At 39.1% G+C, this 12,198-nt stretch overlaps 2 protein-coding genes across 3 annotated transcripts in view; one reads left to right on the top strand and one right to left on the bottom strand.

The window, feature by feature from the left end:
• REC114 (REC114 meiotic recombination protein) overlaps positions 1-12,198 on the bottom strand; it is a 109,039-nt gene that overhangs the window by 41,586 nt on the left and 55,255 nt on the right. The gene's annotated exons all lie outside the window — the stretch shown is intronic.
• LOC130845689 (sterile alpha motif domain-containing protein 12) lies at positions 10,650-12,097 on the top strand. The gene has a single exon (XM_057723260.1). The coding sequence runs from the start codon at positions 10,716-10,718 to the stop codon at positions 11,193-11,195; it is 480 nt and encodes a 159-aa protein (XP_057579243.1). The 5' UTR covers positions 10,650-10,715; the 3' UTR covers positions 11,196-12,097.

Below are 12,198 nucleotides of genomic sequence, written 5' to 3'. Positions count from 1 at the left end.
TCTTTCTTTCTTTTTTTATTTGCCTCATTTATTTAGTATGGCCTTGGAAGGAACCATGCCACTTTACTGGAGTTTTTTAGATGATAATAACACCAACTTATTGTTTATGAATACTACATCACTTACTGAGAACTGTTATATACATCAGCTTCATAGGAGCCATTAGTAATAGCTAAGCTATTCTTTAGCCTCCATATTATCTGCTATTATAAATCTTAAAAATTTGTAAATGGCTTCATTTTTTTCTTTTTCTTTTTGACTCTAGGATACTATTTCAAACATCTATGATTTTACTCTTTCCTGTGTGGTAGATTGCAAAGAAATGGCTTTCACAGTACTTTATACCTCTTCCAAAAAGAGGCAGAATCTGCTTCCTCACTCCTTGAATCTAGGGGGGCCTTAAGATTTGTTTTAACCTACAAAAACTAGCAATAGCGAGACTGTGCCATTTCTAAACTTGCACCTTAGCTTTGCTGCTTCCTTTCTTGTTGCTCTTGGAAAAAATGCCACTATGTGAATAAGTTCAGGTTAACCAACCAGATGATGAAAGACATGTGACCCAATCACTCTTGTTGCCCAGGTGATGGCCAGCCATCCACCATGCATGTGAGTGAGGCCTGGGAATCACCAGCTACCAAAAGATGTGTTAATATGAAGTAACCCAGTAAAGTTTGGGCAAGTTTGGCCAGAATAGAAGAACCGCCCAGTAGAACTGTGAGCTACATAAGTGATTAGGTGGTTGTTTTAAACAACTATGTTTTGGGATGTTGTTGTTGTAGTTTTGTAATTTTTATTGGAGTACAGTTGCTTTACAATGTTGTGTTAGTTTCTGCTGTACAGCAAAGTGAATCAGCTATACGCATACATATATCCCCTCTTTTCTGGATTTCCTTCCCATTTAGGTCACCACAGAGCACAGAGTAGAGTTCCCTGTACTATACAGTTGGTTCTCATTAGTTACAAAAGTATATTTCTGAGGAAGAATTTTAAATGACCAATTTCCAAACTGAGAGGAAAAGCAAAGCTAAAGAGCATAAATCTTAAGTTATCTAAAGAAACTCAAGGGAAGGGGAAACAACTGCTAGTTGTGAGCGGGAAGATAAGGTTAGGATTCTTCCCGACAAACAGAACCATAGCCCAGGAAGGGGACCAACATCAGCAGGCAGCCCAGGGACAAACTGTAAGAAAAGATTAGTGTTAGGAGAATTGGTCAGCCATATGGAAAAAAACACTGGGTTCCTACATCATACTATATACAAAGCTAAATTCCAGATGGATTAGAGACAGAATGTGAAAAACAAATGAATATGAAAATATTTCTGGGATTCTCTGGTAGTGCAGTGGTTAAGAATCCACCTGCCAATACAGGGAACACAGGTTCAAGCCCTAGTCCAAGAAGAACCCACATGCCAAGGAGCAACTAAACTCGTGCACCACAACTACTGAGCATGCACTCTAAAGCCTGAGAGCCACAACTACTGAAGCCCACACACTCTAGGGCCTGCATGCCACAACTACTGAGCCTGAGTGCTGCAACTACTGAAGTCTGTGCACCTAGAGCCTATACTCCACAACAAGAAAGGCCACCATACTAAGAAGCCCATGCGCTGCAACGAAGAGTAGCCCTTGCTCGCCACAACTGGAGAACATCCATGTGCAGCAACGAAGACCCAATGCAGCCAAAAATAAAATAATTAAAAATTAACTAATTAAAAAAAATATTTCTATGGAAGCATTTCTGAAACAAGATATAATGGCACAAAATACAAATATATACACTGATAAATCCATCTACATACAAACTAGAAACTTACGTACAGCTAAAGCCACCATAAACTAATTAGAATACGCCAACCATACCCTGGGAAAAGAGACCTGCAACCTACATACTAGTCCATGACAAAGGACTAGTATCGAGAATACATAAAGCTCTAACACTGTTAAAACACGAGCTAATGGGAACATGGACATGGGAGAAAAAAAGCAATTCACAGATAAGGAAACCTGAGTCACCAACATGGAAAAATGCTAAAGCTCATTATAATCAGGAAAATAAAAATTTTAAATATGAAATCCCACCCCACATCCATCAGATTAGCAACATTAAAAAACTTTTATTATAGGGCATTTCAAACACATATGACAGTAGAGAGAACAGTAAAATGAACACCCATGCACTCATCCCCCAATCCAAAAACATTCATTCATAGCCAATCCTACTTCATGCCAAATAATTCTGAAGTGAATCCCAGATATCATAGCACTTTTTTTCTGTAAATATTTCTGTTACATCCTTAAACGATGGGGGAAATTTTTAAGTCATATTTATTGAGGTATAATTCACATACAGTAAAATCTACATTTTTTTTTAATGTACAGGTTGACAAACAACCATAGCAGAATGTCAGCAGGATGACACAGTAGGCCCTCTCCTGAGCTGGCTTCTTTTACTTGCAAAATGCACTTAAAGATTCATCCACGTTGCTGTGTGTATCAGCAGTAATACATTTGTATTCCTGAGAATACTGCCTGGATGTATCACAGTTTTGTTTATACATTCACTGATTGAAAGACTTTGGGTTCTTTCCAGTTTGGGGTGATAAATAAAGCTGCTGTAAGCATTCGTGAATCAATTCTCATGTGAAAATAAGTCTTCATTTCACCTGAGTAAATACCTAAGGGCCTTTACTGCTAGGTTATACAGTAAGCATATATTTAACTTTACAAGAAACTGCCAAACTCTTTGCCTAAGTGCCTGCATGATTTTGCATTTCCAACAGCAAAGTGTGAGAACTCCATCTACTCTGCACTCTTGCCAACAGTTTGTACTGCCAGTTTTGGTTTGTTTAATCTTGGCCATTCTAATAGACATATAGTGGTATCTCACTGGAGTTTAAATTTGCATCCTCTATTCAATGTAATTGATTTCAGTAAGAATTGATGCCAACACAGAAAAACATTAAAAATTGGTTAAAGCTGGGTGCAAGGTGTTTTATTTTTTCCCCATGTTTTTCTATTTGAAATATTTTCATAATAAGGTATCTTTAAATAACCCTTAAATCTTCTTTTATAATTCCTTATAAATGGCAAATACATAATTATGTAACTTCACTACCAATACATTCCTTGAAGAGATCATCCTTTTTCAAATAACAGCCTGCGAATGGCTTTTTTGGGGAGGTAACGGTGATCTAAAGAACGGGCCACTCTGTTCATCAGTACCATTTTTCTAGATTCCATATACATGCATTAGCATATGGTATTTGTTTTTTCTCTTTCTGACTTACTTCACTGTGTGTGACAGTCTCTAGGTCCATCCACCTCACTACAAATAAGTCAATTTCATTCCTTTTTATGGCTGAGTAAATATTCCACTATATATATGTACCACATCTTCTTTATCCAGTCATGTGTCAACAGACATTTAGGTTGTTTCCATGTCCTGGCTACTGTATATAGTGCTCACTGCACCTTTGCATCTGCTCTCTATCTAATGAAACATTTATTCTGAAAAATAAAATATGAAATCAGCTTGCTTAAAAGTGAATCAGCAGAAAGGAAGAAAGATGGCGGCAAAGTATAAGGACATGGAATGCATCCCTCTCCACAGATGCATCAGGAATACACCAAAAGACGCAATAATTCCCACAGAGAACCAGCTGAACATCAGCAAATGACCTTGGACACCAGAAAGGACTGCAAAGATCCCGACATAACTGGGTAGGACAGAGGGGAAAAAAAAAAAGGAGAAAGAGAAGAAAGAAAAGGGACGGGTCCCACACCCTAGGGTAGGGGGATCTGAAACAGAGGGGAGATTGCAGAATTCAGGGAAACGTCCCTTATCTGATGGTGAAACCCCTTCTCCAACGGGGAATTTTCCTGGGTCAGAAGGGAGGCATTTGGGACTGTTCAAAGAGGGTGAAGCAGCTGAGCTGTGGCAGACAGAAAAGAGTGAGAAACACACGGAGGGTCCGCACCACAGCTCAGCGTGTCCAGACTGAGACATCAATTCACAGTAGAACAGGGGGTCTGGGAGCTGGAACGTGGGAACCAGAGAACTGGTCCAGGGTGAGAAACGTTGTTGGCAGTGGGGAGATGGACTGAGAGGACAGGAGGGAAGAAATCCGGGGCTGAGAGTGCCTACAGCAGAAAGCTGCATGGCTAGAGTGGCAGCTCAATACTGCTGACTCACAACCGGGGGGGGGGGGGGGGGGGGGGGGGAGGAGCCGCAGGTGTAGCCTCTCTCTCGGTACCTGGGACAGACAAAAGAAGGACCCCTGTGGGCCTAGCTAATGCACTCAGGGATAACAAAGGCCCCCAGGTGGGGCTGGCCTAGAGGGCCTGCAGCCGAGAGCCAACAGCCCACAGAGTGGCCCAGCTGTGGAGACATTCTGTTTATGCCTGAGCCGCCAGCGTCCCTCTGCAACAGGCACCACCACGGCCGCCCAAGCCGCCGTGACCCAGGCAGGGTGCCACTGCTCATTCACTCCCAGGGGAAAAAGCCACTACTGTACCCTCTCTCTCCCCACAGACCCTTACAGACGAACAATAAAGGATGCTCTGCTGGTCGCAGAATAATACAAAAAGCCCAAGGCAGGTAGAAGGACACTTACAGCCGAGACCCCAAGGAAACAGAAATATTAGTATTAATTCTATCGATCTGGTCCATTCTGGGGTCAGTTCTAGTTTTTTTTTTTATTAATTACGATCTTAGTCCTAAGGGATCTACACATTTTATAACATGTTTTTATTCTATTTTTATTTTTAGCCTTTTTATATATTTCTATTTCTAGCTAAGTTTTCTGTAGTGCTGACTGTATCCCTCCTACCTTCTTTTCATCTCTCTCCTACCTTCTTTTCATCTCTATCTTTTATACACTTCCATTTCTTTCATTTTCTTTTCATATTTCCAGTCACATTTCGCTCTTCTGTTGCCCTGTCTTCTATCCTTTTTTAGTTTATTTTATCTTAATTTACTTATAAGCAATATTATCAGTCTGCTCTGTTTCCTTGCTTTATTCTCCAGATGACACACTGCTTTGGTATTTATTATTAGGTTTTGTCTTTATCTTAGTTCTAAGTATAATTGTCTGATTTCATTCTGAGAATCTTCAGTCTGTCTGGTGGTACTCTGGCTCTTTATTATATTTGACCCTAGCTTTCAAAATCTCCCTGGATTTGTGTTTGTGTGTGGTGTTCTTTTGTTGTTGTTTTGTTTTGTTTTTGTTTTTTGTTTTTGTTTTGTTCTGTTTTGGTTTTGAACTCCTGTTGGTTTTCTCTTTGACTGTCTGATAACATACTGGGGTTCTTCTGTCAGGTCTTTCTACTGCCTATGTTCTACTGGATTCAGTATCTATGTGTCTTATACATGTATGTGTTTCCTTGACTTAGTATTTGTTTAACTCAACACTCTGCCATTAGCCTGGGGCTTAGTCTTCTTTAAACCCCTTTATTGCCGGGACAAGCAACCTCTGAAGTTTGGACTACTATGAGAAAATAAAGAAACACCATGCAGGCAAAGGAGCAGGAAAAAAAAAACCCACAAGCCAAATAAATGAAGAGGAAATAGGAAAATTGCCTGAAAAAGAATTCAGAGTAGTGACAGTAAAGATGATCCAAAATCTTGATAACAAAATACAGAAAATACAAGAAACAGTTAATAAGGACTCAGAAGAACTAAAGAGCAAACAAACAGTAATGGACAACAAAATAACTGAAATTAAAAATACTCTAGATGGTATAAACAGCAGAATAACTGAGGAAGAAGAACGAGTAAGTGAGTTGCAAGATAGAATGGCGGAAATAACTGCCACAGAGCAGCAAAGAGAAAAAAGAATAAAAAGAATGGAAGACAGTCTCAGAGAGCTTGGTGACAACATTAAGCATACCAACATTCGAATCATAGGCATCCCAGAAGAAGAAGAAGAAAAAAAAAGGGTCTGAGAAAATATCTGAAGAGGTTATAGTGGAAAACTTCCCCAACATGGGAAAGGAAATAATTAATCAAGTCCAAGAAGCACAGAGAGTCCCATACACAGTAAACTCAAGGAAAAATACACCGAGGCACATATTAATCAAACTAATGAAAATTAAATACAAAGAAAAATATTTAAAGCAGCAAAAGAAAAGCAACAACTAACACATAAGGGAAAATCCATAAGGATAACAGCTGATCTTTCTGCAGAAACTCTGCAGGCCAGAAGGGAATGGCAGGATACACTGAAAGTCCTGAAAGAGAAAAACCTACAGCCAAGAACACTATACCCAGCAAGAATCTCATTCAGATTTGATGGAGAAATCAAAAGCTTTACAGACAAGCAAAAGTTAAGAGAATTCAGCACCACCAAACCAGCCTTACAACAACTGCTAACGGAACGTTTCTAAGTAGAAAACACAAGAGAAGGTAAAGACCTACAAAAACAAACCCAAAACAATTAAGAAAATGGTAACAGGAACACACATGTCAATAATCACCTTAAATGTAAATGGATTAAATGCTCCAACCAAAAGACACAGACTGGTTGAATGGATACAAAAAGAAGACCCTTCTATATGCTGCCTACAAGAAACCCACTTCATACCAAGGGATACATATGGACTGAAAGTGAGGCGATGGAAAAAGATATTCCATGCAAATGGAAGTCAAAAGAAAGCCAGAGTAGCAATACTCATATCAGACAAATTAGACTTTAAAGTAAAGACTATTACAAGAGACAAGGAAGGACACTACATAGTGATCAAGGGATGAATCCAAGAAGAACATACAACAATTGTAAATATCTATGCACCCAACATAGGAGCACCTCAATACATAAGGCAAATGTGAACAGCCATAAAAGGGGAAATCGACAGTAACACAATAATAGTAGGAGACTTGAATGCCCCACTTACATCAATGGACAGATCCAAACAGAAAATAAAGAAGGACACACAAGCTTTCAATGACACATTAGACCATCTCAACTTAATTGATATTTATAGGACATTCCATCCAAAAACTACAGAATACACTTTCTTCTCAAGTGCACATGGAACATTCTCCAGGACAGATCACATCTTGGGTCACAAATCAAGCCTTCATAAATTCAAGAAAATTGAAATCGTATCAGGCATCTTCTCTGACCACAATGCCGTGAGACTAGATATCAATTACAGGAAAAAAACTAAAAAAATACAAAAACATGGAGGCTAAACAATATGCTATTAAACAACCAAGAAATCACTAAAGAAATCAAAGAGAAAATCAAAAAATATCTAGATACAAATGACAATGAAAACACAACAACCCAAAACCTATGGGATGCAGCAAAAGCAGTTCTAAGAGGGAAGTTTATAACAATACAATCCTACCTTAAGAAACAAGAAAAATCTTGAATAAACAACCTAACCTTACACCTAAAACAATTAGAGAAGGAAGAACAAAGAAACCCCAAAGTGAGCAGAATGAAAGAAATCATAAAGATCAGAGCAGAAATAAAGGAAAAAGGAAGGAAACAATAGCAAAGATCCATGAAACTAAAAGTTGGTTCTTTGAGAAGACAAACAAAATTGATAAACCATTAGCCAGACTCATCAGGAAAAAAAGGGAGAAGATGCAAATCAACAGAATTGGAAATGAAAAAGAAGTAACAACTGACACCACAGAAATACAAAAGATCATAAGAGACCACTACAAGCAACTATATGCCAATCAATTGGATAACCTGGAAGAAATGGATAAATTCTTAAAAAATACAATCTTCCAAGACTGAACCAGGAAGAAACAGAAACTATGAACAGACCAATCACAAGTACGGAAATTGAGACTGTAATTAAAAAGCTCCCAACAAACAAAAGCCCAGGACCAGATGGATTCACAGGCGACTTCTAGCAAACATTTAGAGAAGAGCTGACACCTATCCTTCTCAAACTCTTCCAAAATATCGCAGAAGGAGGAACACTCCCAAACTCATTCTATGAGGCCACCATCACCCTGATACCAAAACCAGACAAAGATGTCACAAAAAAAGAAAATTACAGGCCAGTATCACTGATGAATATAGATGCAAAAATCCTCAACAAAATACTAGCTAACAGAATCCAACAGCACATTAAAAAAATCATACACCATGATCAAGTGGGGTTTATCCCTGGGATGCAAGGATTCTTCAATATACGCAAATCAATCAATGTGACACATCACATCAACAAATTGAAGGATAAGAACTATATGATCATCTCAATAGATGCAGAAGAAGCTTTTGACAAAATTCAACACCCATTTATGATAAAAGCTCTTCAGAAAATGGGCATAGAAGGAAATTACCTCAACATAATAAAAGCCATATATGAGAAACCAAAAGCCAACATCATTCTAAATGGTGAAAAACTGAAAGCATTCCCTCTAAGAGCAAGAACAAGACAAGGGTGTCCACTCTCACCATTATTATTCAGCATAGCTTTGGAAGTTTTAGCCATGCAATCAGAGAAGAAAATGAAATAAAAGGAATCCAAATTGGAAAAGAAGAAGTAAAAGTGTCACTCTTTGCAGATGACATGATACTATACATAGAAAACCCTGAAGACTCTACCAGAAAACTGTTAGCACTAATCGATGAATTTAGCAAAGTAGCAGGATACAAAATTAATGTGCAGAAATCCCTTGCATTCCTATCTATACACTAACAACAAAAAAACAGAAAGGGAAATTAAGGAAACTCTCCCATTTACCACTGCAACAAAAAGAATAAAATACCTAGGAATAAACCTGCCTAAGGAGGCAAAAGATCTGTATGCAGAAAACTACAAGACACTGATGAAAGAAATCAAAGACGATACAAACAGATGGAAGGACATACCACATTCTTGGATTGGAAGAATCAACATTGTGAAAATGACTGTATTACCCAAAACAATTTACAGATTCAACGCAATCCCTATCAAATTACCAATGGCATTTTTCACAGAACTAGAACAAGAAATCTTACGATTTGTATGGAAATGCAAAAGACTCCGAATAGCCAAAGCAATCTTGAGAAGGAAAGATGGAATTGGTGGAATTAGGCTTCCTGACTTCAAATTACAATACAAGGCCACAGTGATCAAGGCAGTACAGTACTGGCACAAAAACAGAAAGGAAGATCAATGGAACAGAATAGACAACTCAAGAGATAAACCCAAGCACATATGGACACCTTATCTTTGACAAAGGAGGCACGAATATACAATGGAAAAAAGACAGCCTCTTCAATAAGCGGTGCTGGGAAAATTGGACAGCAACATGTAAAAGAATGAAATTAGAACACTTCCTAACACCATACACAAAAAATAAACTCCAAATGGATTAAAGACCTACATGTAAGGCCAGACACTATAAAACTCCTAGAGGAAAACATAGGCAGAACACTCTATGACATCCATCAAAGCAAGATCCTTTTTGACCCACCTCCTAGAATCATGGAAATAAAATCAAGAATAAACAAATGGGACCTCATGAAACTTAAAAGCTTTTGCACAGCGAAAGAAACCATAAACAAGACAAGAACACAACCCTCAGAATGGGAGAAAATATTTGCCAACGAAGCAACGGACAAAGGATTAATCTCCAAAATACACAAGCAGCTCATGCAGCTCAATACCAAAAAAGCAAATAACGCAATCCACAAATGGGCAGAAGACCTAAATAGACATTTCTCCAAAGAAGACATGCAGATGGCCAACACACACATGAAAAGATGCTCAACATCACTCATCATTAGAGAAATGCAAGTCAAAGCCACAATGAGGTATCACCTCACTCCACTCAGAATGGCCATCATCACAAAATCTAGAAACAACAAATGTTGGAGAGGGTGTGGAGAAAAGGGAACTCTCCTGCACTGTTGGTGGGAATGTAAGTTGGTACAGCCACTATGGAAAACAGTTTGGAGGTTCCTTAAAAAACTAAAAATAGAACTACCATATGACCCAGTAATACCACTACTGGTCATATACCCAGAGAAAACCATAATCCAAAAGGAAACATGGACCATACTGTTCACTGCAGCACTATTTACAATCGCCAGGATATGGAAGCAACCTAAATGCCCATCAACAAATGAATGGATAAAGAAGATGTGGCACATATATACAATGGAATATTACTCAGCCATAAAAAGGAACGAAATGGAGCTATATGTAATGAGGTGAATAGACCTAGAGTCCGTCATACAGAGTGAAGTAAGCCAGAAAGAGAAAAACAAATATTGTATGCTAACTCATATATACAGAACCTAAAAAAAAAAAAAAAAATTGGTACTGATGAACCCAGTGACAGGACAAGAGTAAGGAAGCAGATGCAGAGAATGGACTGGAGATCTCAAGGTTTGGGGGGGTGGGGGGCGAAGGGGAAGCAGGGACGAAGTGAGAGAGTAGCATAGACATACATACTACCAACTGTAAAACAGATAACTAGTGGGAAGATGCTGTATAACAAAGGGAGATCAAGTCGCTGATGGGTGATGCCTTAGAGGGCTGGGACGGGGAGGGTGGGGGGGAGTCATGGGAGGGAGGGGATATGGGGATATGTGTATAAATACAGCAGATTCACTTTGGTGTACCTCATAAGCTGGTACAAGAGTGTAAAGCAGAGATGAGTGCAGAATATTTAGGCGAAAGCACGAGGAGCGGGGGAGCGCAGGGCAGGAGGAGTATCTCGGCCAAGAAAATTATGCATGCGTTAGAGAAGCTCTGAGAAAATGGCTGTGGAAGCTCTCCACTGCGGTTTGAATCCGTGGGGGATTGATCACCCTGCCCGCTCTGAAGGTATTAAACTGCAAATTGAAGGTGAAGGTGTTGAATCTCAATCCATTAAAAACAAAAATTTCCAGAAGGTGCTTGACCAAAAAGGAACCCCCAAGCGACTGCAGGCAGAAGCCGAGACAGCTAAGTCAGCTACGGTGAAGCTGTCAAAATCAGTGGCTCTGTGGACTCAGCAGGATGTCTGCAAGTGGTTGAAGAAACATTGTCCAAACCAGTATCATATCTACAGTGAGTCGTTCAAACAGCATGACATAACTGGGCGAGCCCTGCTGAGACTTACAGACAAAAAGCTTGAGCGAATGGGGATTGCCCAAGAGAAGCTCCAGCAGCACATCTTACAACAGGTGCTTCAGCTGAAGGTGCGAGAAGAAGTCAGAAACCTACAGTTACTCACACAAGGATCTAAAGTTAAATAGTGGGCTTCCATTTCCAAAGAGGATGAAGTCTTATCCCCACTAGTGGCATTCAGAAGAACCTACCACAAACTTGGAAATCAACTCCAAAATGAAACAAATCAACTCCAAGGATTTCCTCTCAAGGAAACAACATTCCTTTGGATGTAGAAATTATACACACATCAAATCAGTTACCTCAGTTTGTAATCAGACCTACAAATTAGATACACTCATCAGAAAGCTCATTCTACCGTGTTTCTAGAGGAAATAAATGAATAGATAATTTTAAAAAAAAGAGTGTAAAGCAATTATATTTCAATAAAGAGCTTAAAAAATAAAATAAAATATCCTGCAAAAAAAAAAAAAAAGTGAATCAGGACTTCGTAGGCAGCGCAGTGGTTAAGAATCTGCCTGCCAATGCAGGGGACACAGGTTTGAGCCCTGCCCCAGGAAGATACCACATGCAGCGGAGCAACTAAGCCCATGTGCCACAACTACTGAGCCTGTGCTCTAGAGCCCATGAGCCACAGCTATTGAACCCATGTGCCACAACTACTTAAGCCCACGAACCTAGAGCCCGTGCTCCGCAACAAGAGAAGCCACCACAATGAGGAGCCCATGCACCACAATGAAGAGCAGCCCCCGCTCTCTGCAACTAGAGAAAGCCCATGTGCAGCAATGAAGATACAACACAGCCAATTAAAAAAATAAATCCAATAAATAAATAAATTTATTTAAAAAAAAAGTGAATCAATTCTGTCCTTCCTCAATAATAAGGCTGGCAAAGACCCACAGGATAAACTCTCACCATTTATTTTGGACTTTCCTATAGATTTTTACTTTCACTACCCTTTCTCCAATGGAAGAAAAGTGACAAGGAATACTTGTGTAAAATGTATCTTGCCTTAAATTCTACTATATACTTCCACACTACATGTAATAAAAACTTCTTAAAAAACTTCAATTAACATTTACTCAACTACACTGAATATTACACTCTTGAAGATGTGCTGCAATAAGATAT

This window comes from Hippopotamus amphibius, chromosome 2, assembly GCF_030028045.1.
Source record: "Hippopotamus amphibius kiboko isolate mHipAmp2 chromosome 2, mHipAmp2.hap2, whole genome shotgun sequence".
NCBI classification, from domain to species: Eukaryota; Metazoa; Chordata; class Mammalia; order Artiodactyla; family Hippopotamidae; genus Hippopotamus; species Hippopotamus amphibius.
This window is presented reverse-complemented; position numbering and strand designations above follow the sequence as displayed.

Bases quoted from the DNA above. Each gene is read 5' to 3' on its own strand.
- LOC130845689 (XM_057723260.1), top strand. From the start codon at position 10,716: ATGGCTGTGGAAGCTCTCCACTGCGGTTTGAATCCGTGGGGGATTGAT.